General features: G+C 35.7%; 2 protein-coding genes across 9 annotated transcripts; both read right to left on the bottom strand.

The window, feature by feature from the left end:
- Positions 1 to 7,092: 7,092 nt before the first annotated feature.
- Positions 7,093 to 9,142, bottom strand: LOC107591745 (3'-5' exoribonuclease 1-like). 2 transcript variants are annotated; one of them, XM_016280981.1, is made up of 4 exons: positions 8,799 to 9,142; positions 7,756 to 7,916; positions 7,471 to 7,687; positions 7,093 to 7,221 (listed from the first exon to the last, which is right to left on the bottom strand). In XM_016280981.1, exons 1-4 carry the CDS (start codon positions 8,880 to 8,882, stop codon positions 7,108 to 7,110), a joined length of 576 nt encoding a protein of 191 aa, XP_016136467.1. In that variant the 5' UTR covers positions 8,883 to 9,142; the 3' UTR covers positions 7,093 to 7,107. The 2 variants fall into 2 exon arrangements, with proteins under 2 accessions (XP_016136467.1, XP_016136468.1); XM_016280982.1 differs by lacking the exon at positions 7,093 to 7,221 and having other exon boundaries at positions 7,459 to 7,687.
- Positions 9,143 to 10,408: 1,266 nt separating this feature from the next.
- On the bottom strand, positions 10,409 to 14,564 carry LOC107591705 (protein phosphatase 1 regulatory subunit 3B-like). 7 transcript variants are annotated; one of them, XM_016280938.1, is made up of 2 exons: positions 14,353 to 14,564; positions 10,409 to 12,272 (listed from the first exon to the last, which is right to left on the bottom strand). In XM_016280938.1, the coding sequence occupies exon 2, from the start codon at positions 12,239 to 12,241 to the stop codon at positions 11,360 to 11,362; it is 882 nt and encodes a 293-aa protein (XP_016136424.1). In that variant the 5' UTR covers positions 12,242 to 12,272; positions 14,353 to 14,564; the 3' UTR covers positions 10,409 to 11,359. The 7 variants fall into 7 exon arrangements, with proteins under 7 accessions (XP_016136424.1, XP_016136423.1, XP_016136422.1 ...); XM_016280937.1 differs by lacking the exon at positions 14,353 to 14,564 and adding an exon at positions 14,119 to 14,220; XM_016280936.1 differs by lacking the exon at positions 14,353 to 14,564 and adding an exon at positions 13,742 to 14,040.
- Positions 14,565 to 15,021: the final 457 nt, after the last annotated feature.

The following is a 15,021-nucleotide window of genomic DNA, read 5'->3' as shown; positions in this document are numbered from 1 at the left end:
CTGTTGTAGGAGACTCCCAAAACAATATTAGGAACCTTAAAAAATGGCATAATATGGGGCACTTAAATGCTTATAAGACGATAATTAGTTTTTATGTTATGGTTGATAACTGATATTAAAAGCCCGTATTAAAATTCTATATTATTTAAAAATAAAAAGTAAAATAATAACAAAAAAAACACTCAAATACTGAAATCAGCTGTTGTAAATATGACTACATATTACATTTTTCGTATTATTTTGTCCAAATAAATAAAAAAACTAAATACTAAAATCAGTTGTTTTAAATGCTACAAGTGAATTTAGGGATCGCAAAATTATAAATATGAAAAATTGATATTTTGAATAGCATGGATAACACTGCAGCTGACAGTGTTTTTTAATTATTAGTATTTCAAAGATCAACTTCAAGCGAGTAATCTAAATGTAAAAACAGGAGAAACAAAAATGCACAATTAAACTAATGTACTTTTTTATCTCTAATAGTAATGATACTTTTCTTGACTGGCTTGTTTTTTTTTAGATGCACACTGAACTATGTCATGGATGTTAAGATTTTTTATGAGGTACAATCATTAACAATTCAATTATCCAAGAAGGAGACTTAGAATCTGCATAAAATCAGGTCTTCCCTAAATAGCACCAATATTCTTCATGTTTCCCAATATTCTGAGCACTGAAATGTCCTGAAAAATCAGCAGAGTGAGGGTTTAATTTCTATCAACTCAAGCCCTGATGTCTGACGTAGATGATCATGTGATGACAACATTAAAAGAGAAGGCACATGCATTACAAACCCTTCTACTCATCCAGCCCTGCACAGGTCACATGGATAATTCTGCAGGCTTACAATGTAGACCTCGAGGGAACGTAGTGACATAACAGGATTGACAGCATCAGATTATTCCGGTGCTTGGGAATACAGGGTTTCAGCCTGAAACATGCTAAATCATACAGATGGAGGTCAAACACACAGCTTACAGACTCTTCTTGAGCCAGAATGGCAGCCTGAGATTGTCGTAACCCATGATTTTAAACAAAATTACAGCAATACCACCATGAAACACAGGCATTTGAAACCACTAGCTGCACAGAATCGCACAAATCGTGTAATGAGACATATCACTTTCACTCTCACGTGAGACTGACATTTGAGCCAATCCATTATTGGAAAAACCCTCAGGTTTCCTGTTCCACTTTTAGATATGATAGCCATCTTTCCTGCCTGCTGTCACCTAAATACAAGGAATAAAACATTTAGCATACAGAACAATGAAAAGTTGTCAAATCATCAATTAAACATGCTTTAAATATTTCAATATTTTACAGACAGTCCTTCATTTTCCTGCTCTAAACTTTCAGAGTTTGGCAATAATCTCAATGGGAAGAGATAAAACTGCCTTTGCGATATGGCCAAAGTCATCGTGAGAGCAGATAAAAATCAAGGAAACCCAAAGAAAGAGGTGGCAGCTGACCATTACGGAATCTCAAAATCAGCATCATTTCCCAGAATTCCGACAGCGGAATGTTTTCACAGGCAGAATTTCCGGAGGTCCAGTGCAAGAATAGAGGGAAGCAGGTTTTTACATATCGGAACTACTTGCAAACACCCAAACCTCCTGTTGACCCTGACTGAATACGCCACATACAATCCAACCACAACATCCGGATCATAATGCATCCATCTCATAAATTCGGTCTTATCTTGAGTTGTTTATGACATACATTATTCCTTCTTGTTCTAAAGACATAATGTTTTATCTTGGTACAGGTTCTGACATGTTCACTGTTACACCTCTGAGGTAAATCACTTTCATAAGTCATCTGGGAACAGCTCTTATCCTGAGGGTAGTTTCGTAAAAATGTGTAGATCTGATTTCCTTACGATATGATGCCATATGAACTTACTCATGACTCTGTGCCACTGAAGACTATATGACAATTAGTTGTAACTGTTCAGCATGTGATTACTTAACCAACTCTGCCTTGACTTAATTGCCAGTCCTTAAGGTTCCCTTTCACTCATGGAGTAATCCGGTCAAATCCATTAAGAAGATTACAGGAGAGCATCTCTGAAAGGAATCAGACTGACCCTGTGTACCCAAACAGACAGGGAAAGCATTTCAGCACACTACATCATGAAAGGCTGAAAGCAGAGAATGTAAAGGGGAAGAAACCCAACCAAATAGAAACTATGCATTGATTATTTCTGAACAATGGCTCTCTAAATGTAGTTCTTATTTACATCAAATTGGTTGAAGTTATATTGAAAACGTTCTTTTTAAAAGACCAATAAAATGAATTAATTAATAACACCTAATTATTAGCAAATCTAAAAATAATGTTATATTTTCGGATTAAAATATAATGTTTTTTAAAAATCTGAAAATGAATATCCATTTTTATACTGTTATATCTTATAGTGAGCTGCCTAAACTTACTTGTAGGATTTAAAAATGTATTTATTCAAATTATTACATTTTAAAAAAAGATTAGTTCCATCAAAAAAAAGTTAATCTGTAAAACAACTTAATCACACTGTTAAATATAATCTCATAATCTCAATTTCAATTATATAAAGTAAGATTTATATGAATTTATTTCTTATTTACAATAAAACTGGTATAAAGTTCCACCTAAATTAAAAAAATTCAATCAATAAAATTCAATTAATACAAAAGTTAATAGCAAATCTTAAAAGTAATATACATTTTTCATATTGTTCATTATAATGTTGTGATGCCTAAATTCTATTGTAGCATTTGACTTAAATGCTTTACTTTGATTTATTTAGATAACATAGTATGTAATTTAATATAAATTAATGTTATTCAAATATTAATGTTTTGTTTAAAAAAAAAGTCATGTTATAAATGTTTTCATTTTATTATTAAAATAACATTTATAACTATTCAAATAAGTAAAAAAATAAAATAACAAATAGTATTTAAAATGCAAATAAGCCATTTATCAGTTATCATTGTATTAAGCAGAATTTTAATATCCATGCATCCCTAGAAACATCAAACACCATATCTGGGAGAGTGAGCCTATAACTTCATAACTCAAACTCTGACATTGCAATATTTAAAAAAAACTTTGTACAGAAATGCCATCATTACTTTGTCACCGGCCTTGAACGTGGCGTCTAAAATATCTCAAAATACCAGCAAGGTTCACATCAAGCAGAGGTCACTCGAAAAGGTGATGGGCAGAGCTTTTGCTAAGAAAAGCTGCTAAAAAGACTGGCCGTCCTGACTGCTGACATGGATACTTTCTGACACCACAGTGACACACTCCACCATCAACAACATATGTACGGTCAATGGCAGTTGATACAGGCAACTTTTGTGACTTAAGTACAGTGTGCTGACAGTGCAGGTGCTTCGGCCACCTCTGATGTGCAGTGACTGGATTTAGCTCAGGGAACAACCATAGGGCTCTTATTTCTAACACCCAGTCCAAGAGCCAAAAGACTAAATATCAGTTGGCTCCGTTTCTAAATGGGTCAGAGAAGCTACTGTACCTAACGCCATCTCAATTTGAGTTCACTGACAAACAGGTTATGCCAGCTTTTACCTTATTTCCAAGCCCTGTCTGAAGATGCCAAATAGATGTAACAGGCCATGCAAGCCAACTGTGGCCTGTCAAAAGTAATTTACTCAACTTCAATTCTTTGCGCTTAAAAGGATGTGGAGGACAAATCTGCTATTTAAAAAACCTGCTTGTATTAATAGAGACTTGGTTATCAAAAAAAGGTTGTTATATTAATACTTGAATCCAAATGTGTAAACTTCTGCTTCACTAAATAAGGAGAAAAGGAGGTAAGAGAACAGGTGCATGTGCAAATCAACAAGTTCACATCACCTGCAAAACACGTTCACCAGCTTTTCTTTCCAGACTGTTGTTTGAGACGTAAAACAGTTTGACCCGTCACCTGACATATTATGAACACCCAAACAAGATCTCACACACTAGAGGTATAATTCCAGTTAAAGTCCTTAATTTGAATTGAATTGAGGTACAAACAAGATGCAGAATTGTACTGAATGTAGGGATGTAATGAAAATTAATTGCAATTCATATCACTGCCATTTTAACAAGAAAAGCTAAAGGTTTGACAAAACCTTGTTTGAAATTTTTGAAAAGGTCAAAAGCCTTAAAGGAAGATAGACAAAAAGAACGATATAATAATCAATAGATAGAAAGACTGATCAAATGATAGCTACATAGTCAGATAAAATGGCACAGACAGACAGACAGACAGACAGACAGACAGACAGAGATATGCTAAATTGTGATAAAAAGCATACAGGACTTCACTGATTTAAAACACTTCATTGATCTGCTATCGGATCAGGATAAATCCATAAAGAAAGTGGTTTTGAGTCTCTGAACTCTGCTAAGTAAAGGAGAACTGCCTGTGACCATCACACACTGTGTTTAGTCTTTCAGAGAGTGGAGCTTCAGCACTAAACCAACATGCAAGTGAGCCAAAAATATCTTGCCTAAATTTGGTAGGATCAAAAAACCTTGCTGCTAAACATGTTGTTCTGTTTTTACTTAGGTCAAGAAACCTATATATGGTAAAACAAAGAAACAGATTGGCATCCCTACCACAAATACAGCTTTCAGTCAATATCTATTAACATTAATGAGCTCAACTAATCCAGCCTGCAATAACAAAAGCTAATGCACTCATTAAGCAGGCCAAACAGGTCTTTACCATGGCACAGGGCCTTTACATCTTGTGAGCTCCTGTTAAGAACTATTGTGAGTCAGGAATTGCCCCACCTGAACCCGTCTCATCATGTGACTTCAGGAACCAAGCTGTCAAGCCTAAGAGAACATCCTGTCCAGCTATTTACACATCATAAAAATATAATTTTTTCATTAGAAGATTATAACATTACTGTAAATCTAATGAGCCGTAGCATCTGGTCTATTTTACAGGATTTCCAGGTAAAACATTAATATGTTGCTGCATAAAGACTTTAGGGAGAAGAATGCCAAGAATAACATTAAAAAAATATTTTATATATGCATAATTAGCAACATTAAATCATAACTTTAGTCCTTTTGAAAATATGCACAATGTAATGCACAAACGACATAGTACCTGACAATTTTTTTTTTTTAAATGGGCCCAAAACATATTTGGACAATTAGGCTACACTTAAAAACATATGATTGTCATTACATTATATAATAAAAAACAAGTCGTATTTATTATAAAGAAATATAGTGCACAAATGTTTCACAAAAATTAATTTGATATGTTTTCAATGATCAAACAATAGATATACTGATCAAAATTAAAAAGGTACAAGTAAAGGTTTCAAAATGAAAGGTTTCAGAAACAGTTTCAAAATGTTAATAATAATAAAATTAGTTCTGAGAAAAGGTTTAGCATCATTCATTTAAAAGTTTCAATTGGTTAGACTTTTTATTTAATGCAATGACATTCAGACACTTTAAGTCACTACATATTTTATGGAGTCATTGTACTTTGTATCATAATAAAACACATTTCCTTTCAGGTGTGAAACCATTCGAATGTAATGACATATGAAACTGGGCTTCATTACATTAGCTTGAGTAAATGCTGTCTTTGACTGTTATTTGGCAAAAATGGGCATGGTGTGTTCAATGAGGTATGTCTCTAACATAAGCCAACAACATTTAATCTTTAAAATAACACTCAAAATGCCTATTTCAACACTCAATATAAAAACAACAAATTACACCGTACATAAATATCACTCAGTGAGCTCCTTAAAGCTAAGAATAACTATGTAGTTTGCCAGAAAGAATTCACGCCAACATTTTACACTTTTAGAAACTTAAGAGGTGTGTGACATCTTCATAAATAAAGTCTGAAGACAACAAGGAGTTTAAGCCTGGGTTTTACAGCAGGTTGGGAATGTGCAAGTTCTTTCTGATAGGCAGCTATGTAGGGGATCCCCTTCATGCACACTTCATACGGAGGCTGAATGAGAGGATTATCCTTCACCTTCCAAATGTTGACTTTGGCAAGTTTTCCGAAATTGTCTGGGAGGATGGCGATTTGGTTACCCTGTAAAACCAGTTCCTCCAATTTCCCTAGCTCTACAATAGAGTCCGGGAGAAATGTTATGCTATTATTGTCCAACCACAAATTAGCAAGACTGCACAGCTCCCCTTTTTTAAAAAAAAAAAAAAAAAAGAAGTGAAGAAACAAAAATTAAAGAGTTTGAGCAATTGCTTTCCATTCAATTTTAGACTAACACATTTAACTACATAGATGGCACATGAAATACACTACTGTTCAAAAGTTTGGGGTCAGTAAAATGTTTATATTTTTGAACAAAGGCTCTTTATGCATACCAAGGCTGCGTTTATTTGATCAATCATATAGTAATAAAAATGTAATTACAGTAAGTGCTGAATAAAAGTGCTGAAATGTGAAATACTATAACAATTTAATTTCTTTATATATATTTTTTTATCTTCTTTTTTAATGCAATTTATTCCTATGATGGCAAAGCTACATTTTAAGCAGTCTTCAGTGTCACATGATGCTGCAGAAATCATTCTAATATACTGCTTTGGTGCTCAAGAAACATTTATCATCAATGCTTATCAGTCTTTGATTAATAGAAAATTCAAAAGCACGGCATTAACTTGAAAAAGAAACTTTTGAAACGTTTGAACAAAGGCTCTTTATGCATACCAAGGCTGCGTTTATTTGATCAATCATATAGTAATAAAAAAGTAATTACAGTAAGTGCTGAATAAAAGTGCTGAAATGTGAAATACTATAACAATTTAATTTCTTTATATATTTTTTTTTATCTTCTTTTTTAATGCAATTTATTCCTATGATGGCAAAGCTACATTTTAAGCAGTCTTCAGTGTCACGTGATGCTGCAGAAATCATTCTAATATACTGCTTTGGTGCTCAAGAAACATTTATCATCAATGCTTATCAGTCTTTGATTAATAGAAAATTCAAAAGCATGGCATTAACTTGAAAAAGAAACTTTTGAAACGGTAATATAATAATGTCTTTAAACAAAAAACCTCAAACCTTTGACTGGTATTATTGAATATATCTTAAATTGTTTTTTAATTCAGTAAGCAGTTCATATATCTTGCCTGTGTGATTCCGGTAAGTTTTACACAAAACTCAGAGAGCTGTGGGTTCACCACTGGCTTTACATACTCCTGAAATGAGTCTACCTGTAATAATAGAAATGGGATTACAAACGAAATAAGAATGAAGAAAAGTATTGTGTGTTCGTGTTCATGGGCTTAACAATCACTGTGGCTTTGTGAAGATCTATCATGATTCATTTTGGCACAAGATAAAATCATTTTTTCACAACTAGCAGATCAATCCTAAAACAGTTCACTAAATACACTGTATGATATCATGTTTGCCTGGCAAGAATCAAGCACACGTGACAGACCGTTCCCTCACCAACTCACAATCTCCAAGGTGTGTGTGTCGATCAACACCATGGGAAACTCAATGATTTCATGCAGGTAGTCAGGTGGGTTATTCTCTTCACATGTTGCTTCATAATCCACCACACAGATGTAGTCAAAATATACATCAATGTTCCCATTTGCAGCAGCTGAATGCATCAGATTTTGCCTTTTGTAGTAACTTTTTAGGCGCTTCTTCAGGACATCCTTAACTCCCCTGAAAAGAAATGGTTGTATGAGTAAATGGCAGGTAAAACAAATGTAAAAAATAAAAACTCTCAGTACCGTGTGTCAAGCTTCAGCTCAGCACATTTTGCACACAGCTGATCTCTGTTCATTCGGTTGATGGTGCCGTTTGCCACTGCGATCTCTTTATATACCGGATCACTGAAATCTCCCTGTTTTGGTGATGAAGGCTCCTGCTTCTCACTTTCTTCACAGGAAGTCTAAATGTGAGAAAAGAAATTGAAACATTGTTTAGTTGTTTAGTGTTGTCTCATCCTTATATGTTGATGCATTTGTTTCTTCATAAGAACAGATTTGGAGAAATGTAGCATTACGTCCTCTGCAGTGAATGGGTGCCGTCAGAATAAGTCTCCAAACAGGTGATAAAAACATCGCAATAATCCACAAGTAATCCACACAACTCCAGTTTGGCCAGAAGCGACGGCCTGAAGTTAAAAACCTCTTAATGATGGATTTGTTTATTACAAACAGCAGCTTTTCACTTCACAAGACATTAAATGATAGACTGGAGTCGTGTGAATTACTTGTGGATTAGTGTGGTGTTTTTATCAGCAGTTTTATTCTGATGGCACCCATCTACTGCAGAGGATCCATTGGTGAGCAACAAGAAACAAACTCATATATATTTTCGATGACCTGAGGGTTAATCCATTTTATTTGGCAAATTTACATTTTGGGTGAACTATTCCTCAACAGTTAAAAGCAACTAAATAATACATATTTGTGCTAAATATGAGTTAAAACAACACCTAACATAAGCTGACACACTGAAATTTAACACAGCAATCATATATGTGGGAGAAATATTTCCTCACAGCTTGTTAAAATCACACAATAAGGTCACTAATTACTGACAACATTTCTAACTAATTTAGTAATTTACCAAAAAAGTATTTGACCTGTACTATAAATTATGGTGATGGAAACCCCCACAAAAATAGAATAAAATATTATGCATAAAAAAGAATGGCTGCCTTTCATTACTTAGCCAGAGCAATACTCATAAACATTACTGTCAATAATATTACGTGTTACCGACAGTCACTAAAACTAGACTGTCAGTGTTATGTTTAGACACTCACATTAGCGCAGCATTGCTCCTCTTTATCCTCCTCAGACGCTGAAGTCTTATTTGCAGGTTGAATGCTCTTCTTCTGCGACTCCATCAGTTTTGACAATTGAGGTAATTTCACAATCTGGTTTCGCGCGTTTATGCTAGGTGTCTCTCATGTAATCCGCCCCTGTCGAATTATTACAAACCTAAGTGATTGTCTATATATCTCAAGTTTCATTTTTTGTACATTGTACTTAAAGTTAGCCCCTGTATGCAAAGAATTAAACTTCTGATTAGCTACAGCTTCTTAAACGTGAGCCAGCCAAGGAACACACGCTGACCTGACGTTCTAAGTCCACAGGAAGTCGTCATTGCAAAGGTCGAACAATTGTAGAATAAAAGCCCCATACTATTTATTTATTTACTTATTTTTGTTACAACAGTTTATTCATGGTTAAATCGTTTACGTACTCGTTATTAAAGAAAAATAAAAGCCCCCTTCAGAGAATTCCAAAATAAACATTTTCTCAAAGTGCGTAATTTGTGTGCATTCTCCTATCTGAGGTTAATATGCAGACAACTAAGACGAGTAGTATTAACACTTGCAATATTATCTATCTATCTCTCTCTCTGTATATACATATAATTTTTCCTAGGTAATGCTAGTTTATTTATTTATTTACTTATTTTTGTTACAACAGTTTATTCATGGTTATATCGTTTACGTACTCGTTATTAAAGAAAAATAAAAGCCCCCTTCAGAGAATTCCAAAATAAACATTTTCTCAAAGTGCGTAATTTGTGTGCATTCTCCTATCTGAGGTTAATATGCAGACAATTAAGACGAGTAGTATTAACACTTGCAATATTATCTATCTATCTCTCTCTCTGTATATACATATAATTTTTCCTAGGTAATGCTAGTTTAAAAAAAAAAAAAAAAAAGTGTATTAATTTTGGCATCCAAACGTGACAAATTCAAACATTTAAACAGTGTTGACATGACACTATAGGTCATGACAAACATGTCTTACCACAACGTTCCCTGTTGAAAAAAAACAGCATATGCTGGTTAGGTATGTTTTGACGCTGGGATGCTGGTTTAAGATGGTCCTTTTGCTGGTTTATGCTGGTCCTTTTGCTGGTTTAAGCTGGTCCTTTTGCTGGTTTAAGCTGGTCCTTTTGCTGGTTTAAGCTGGTCCTTTTGCTGGTTTAAGCTGGTCCTTTTGCTGGTTTAAGCTGGTCCTTTTGCTGGTTTAAGCTGGTCCTTTTGCTGGTTTAAGCTGGTCCTTTTGCTGGTTTAAGCTGGTCCTTTTGCTGGTTTAAGCTGGTCCTTTTGCTGGTTTAAGCTGGTCCTTTTGCTGGTTTAAGCTGGTCCTTTTGCTGGTTTAAGCTGGTCCTTTTGCTGGTTTAAGCTGGTCCTTTTGCTGGTTTAAGCTAGTCCTTTGCCAGCACATGACCAGCATAAACCAGCTTAAACCAGCAAAGGACCAGCAAAGGACCAGCTTAAACCAGCAAAAGGACCAGCTTAAACCAGCATCAAAACATACCTAACTAGCATATGCTGGTTTTTTCAACAGGGTTACGTTGTCTTTATGTTGTACTTCTACAGAGAGGATAAGTCAGATAAGTATTTTTTGCTCCAATACTTTATTTGAAGTTTCAATGACTATGAACATTTAAAACATTGCATTAAATTGCAAATAATGAACATACCTAATACCATTGAGATAACTTTTTTTTTTACAATGTCTTTAAAGTGGTTCTGGCAAACCTGTATTCACACTCAAACAATGCAATTTAAAATGGGTGACAAGAAATGAAACAACAAATTAAAGTGCATACATTACCTTGAACAAATGGAACACATTACATATTAACTTACATCACTAATATCATAATCCTTTTGTGCAGTCAATCATAGTGAGAATCAGTCATAGTCAATTAAAATACAGAAATGTAAATACTTTTAGAGTTTTACATTAAAATGAGCTGTTCAGGAAAGAACAAAAACATGAAATAATTTGCATACATATATCCAGTTCAACTCTGGTCTCACATCTTTTGGGAAAAACACCGATTTCTTTTTGGGCCATTCTGTCTTTGCTCTTAATGTTTTTCAGATCAAAACCATTTGTTGCTCTCAAGAAAGAAGTTCATTTCAACTGAAATGTTATGATCATGATTTACAGTTTAGCATATACTGGTCTGCAGATTTATCTAGACTTAATTAACACTATCATTTTATAAAGGTCCACGCAAACCCAAAATCAACCTCGAGAACTTTCACACAACCCTGCACAGAAACTAGCATCAATGCATTTGACAGGCACTGGAAAACAAACAAATTTACCCTCATAATTACATTCGTATAGCACCATGAACAGTATTTTTAAAAACATAACATCCTATTACACAATATAATCCAATATTATTGACAATAAACATCTCAAGTGTCCATATGGCTTCACAGTCCAACAGGTCCTTGGTCAAAGAACAACGTCAAAGTTGCTGTGTTTTTTAAAGAGGCATTTATCACAATGTTTGATGGATATGTATGCAAGGATAAACTACCCCAAAAGCAGATTCTCAGTAATACGGACCAATGTCTTCATATCCAGCATAGCTTGGCCAATTGGGAAAGATTCCACGAGAGCATCTGGGGCTGCCGTATCGGTCAAAATGAACATCCCAATCACACACACCATATCGCTGATGGTCACCGATCAAGTCATTTGAATTCTTCTTTAGTGCTGATTGAACGATTCTGTAATTCTGTCCTTGGTTGTTATCCCAGAGCATTACGTCATTGACCTCATAGCAAATGGCAAACTCAATGCGTTCATGTGGCGGCACCTGATCAGGCAAAGTAGCCTCGAATGAAAAGGTATCACGGTTTGAGCCGGTGTAAGTGTCCTTTACGTACTGGCATTCTATGTCTGTGTGACTTTTCCAAGTGTTAAACGTAATGCGAAGCTTAACGGCCTTCTCAAAGGAAAGGTTTTTGACTTTGACCGTGCCTGCTATAGATTTTTCCTTAAGCATGCAGTGTTCGAGGCAGATGTTTTCATTTTCTATACGTTGACGAAACTTTAAGTAATCTGCAGACGGCTGGTCAAAGTCGAGGGTTAACCTGTCCTTCCCTTCTGGCAGTGTCAGTGAAGAGCTAAAAAACTGCACGATATTGGTTGGGACATCAATGGGATCATCAAATTCAGAAAAGGTCTTCACCATTGTCAGGGCGAGGCCCTTGTGATCAGCAAAAGATACTCGTTTTTTGGCCCAGCCAGGTATCTCCATGGGTGCGCTGGCCCCATGTGACCCTGACTGCTCCCTAGGAGAGCCAAAACTAAGTTTGGTACTTTGGTACTGGTGTAGACATGGCCGCAAGGGCCTGCTGTATTTAGACAACCTTGGGTTCAGGAACTCTTCATTTGTCAGATAAATCGGCATGGCGAGTTCAATTGGCATGGTGGGTTCGTTGGGACGGCAGCCACGTGCACTGAAAATGCAGACATGTATATCAATAACCACATTAATACAGTTAGAAAGGTCTGTGAATGTTGGTTTAAAGCTGATGAAATCTTCCCATATTTGACTAATTCAAATTTCACACTTGTACTTTAACATAGCACAGCATGAAACCCTTAACATATACTCCGCATAAAATAATTAAATCATTATGCACAGCAAACAGGGCTTAATATAGACTGAGAATCAAATAATTAAACATTACGCAAAAGATTGCAGCAAGTGGGTCAAACAAGTTCATCTTAGCTGGAGGCCAGAGTGGGGATATGGAGAAGCATATGGAGAACCAAAGAGACTGAACTACAAAAGATATTGAACACCCTCTAGTGTTCATAATTTGTAAAATATTTCATTCAAAATGTTTTAAAAGACAAAGAACTTGATAATCTGATGAAATACAATCTAAGAGTCACTAAAAAGGGAAAATTTGTTTAGAAAAGACCTTAATTTTTTAGACTGCCGAGTATTGTAACACGGGGTGAGCTGTTACACTAGCAGTTTAACCCAAGGATCTTAAACTCAGTTCCTGTAGGGCCACAGCACTGCAGAGTTTAGCTCCAGCTCTAATTAAACACACCTGAACCAGCAAAACCAATGTCGGGTTTACCTTAAACCCTGATCAAACTCACCTACCGGTGGTGATCCTGAAGACCTTGATTAGCTTGCTCATGAGTGATTGATCAGGGCTGAAGCTAAACTACGCAGGCCATTGGCCCTCCAGGGCAAGATCTGAGCAACTCTAGAGTAGATGATGCAAGACTGTTTAATAATTATTGGTTTACAGGAAAAAAAATTTTTTTACATATAACATCTCATCTACATGAAAATCTGCTAGAAATGTCATGGCTGAGGAGATATGGAGGGTTGACACTATTTTACAGTGTACTTCTATTGGTCCCATATATAGATTGTAGCATACAGGCCTATATATGCCACAATAATTAGAATAACTAACCCATACACAGGTATGTTTTATTATTTGAGAGTTTGTTTAGTCTATTTCTGTATTTGTTTCTAAATGTCCATTCAATGTTATACTATTTAAATATATTTTAACACTACATTCTGTAATTACCACAATAAGCTCATGCACACAATTTAAAACGTCCAGAAGTGGGTTGGTTGTAACAGCACTCGTTGTAATTTGACATTAATCTACACAATGTAAAGCAATACGTTTCAAAACAACTTTAATTTGTATTAGGCAAATATGGGAATATCATTTCAAAAAGTCTGAGACAAATATTGCTTTAAAAAAATCGTGTTCCAACACTCATCTACTAGCTTTTATAACGTTACATATAAAGTCAGGAACAAGGAAACATTGTTCCGGTCTGCCTGGGTAAAGCGAGAGATAGATTTTCTTTAGATTAAACCAGAAAATGGCGAGTTGAAATAATAGGCAATGGCAATCAGCTTTAGAATCAAATAGTTTTGCACCTGTTGGAGCTCATTTGCAGTTGCAAATTTCGCCCTGGTCCAACATACCATCACACTGCTGCCTTTGTTTCTGATCAACCCCTCCTCTCTTAATCGTTGATTTGTTTGTTTTTATCCCAATGTTATGCAAGATTGCTTTCCTTTTCCATGTCTATTAAAAGCTTTAAGCCTAATATCATCTGTTGCTCTGCATCATGCTCTTCCTGGTTTGTAGCCGTTTCCTTGAGCACGACCGTGTTTAATAAAAGTTTCCTCCCTCCCTTAGATAAAAAAAAAAAAAAAAACAACGCTGCGTGCTGGAACACAAATCAACTCAGTGCGTGAATTTGTAGTTCTTCGTTTGCGCTTTAAAATTGAGAGCATAAGTGAATGCATACCTGTGTTACGGCATTTGAACTGGTTCAAACCTCTTCAGCAAGCCCAGTGTTTTGTGTTAATGAATGCAGCTTCAGCTCACTAGAGTAATACGCTCGTGCTGATGTGTGTCCTGCGGCCCTTAGAAAAAAAAAAAAAAAAAACAACGCTGCGTGCTGGAACACGAATCAACTCAGTGCGTGAATTTGTAGTTCTTCTTACTTGATTGTAAATTGAGAGCATAAGTGAATGCATACCTGTGTTACGGCATTTGAACTGGTTCAAACCTCTTCAGCAAGCCCAGTGTTTTGTGTTAATGAATGCAGCTTCAGCTCACTAGAGTAATACGCTCGTGCTGATGTGTGTCCTGCGGCATGTGCGAGCCTCCTAGCTGTACCGGCCCTGCCAGCCCCAAAACTACATTTTTGCCGACGATCAGCCCGTGTTCACGTGAACTACCTGTTTGGACCAATCAATGCAGGCTACAGGGGCATGCATGCACCCATGGTGATCAATGGCTTGTCACGTGACTCCTAGGACTGGGGGGTCAGTAGGCCACATCTGGAGGTCCCACTGTGTTTTAAAAATATCCACCACTTTTCCTCCCATAAACATGAACCCACTAACTTCTGCATGCTTTCACATTGACCAGTGTAGATTTTTTTTTTCTGTTCAGTGCATTATTCATAATAAGATAATTGTGTATCTGTGTTCAATTTTGTGCATTGAAGCTGAAAATGCAAAGGAAAGTTGTTAAGCACTGTTGTCTCGGGAACAGGCTCTCATGACACCCATGGTTGTTGTCAAGTTGTTTCTTGTGACCTTTTATCACACTTTTTTTTAATTGCAATTCTATATCTATACGTTTATATCTCAGTTTTTTTCTCACAATTCTGAGGGGGGGAAAAAGTCAAATTGCATGATAT

Source organism: Sinocyclocheilus grahami, unplaced genomic scaffold (assembly GCF_001515645.1).
Source record: "Sinocyclocheilus grahami isolate Dianchi unplaced genomic scaffold, SAMN03320097.WGS_v1.1 scaffold145.1, whole genome shotgun sequence".
NCBI classification, from domain to species: Eukaryota; Metazoa; Chordata; class Actinopteri; order Cypriniformes; family Cyprinidae; genus Sinocyclocheilus; species Sinocyclocheilus grahami.
The sequence above is the reverse complement of the archived record's forward strand: the minus strand, read 5'-3'. Positions and strand labels throughout refer to the sequence as shown.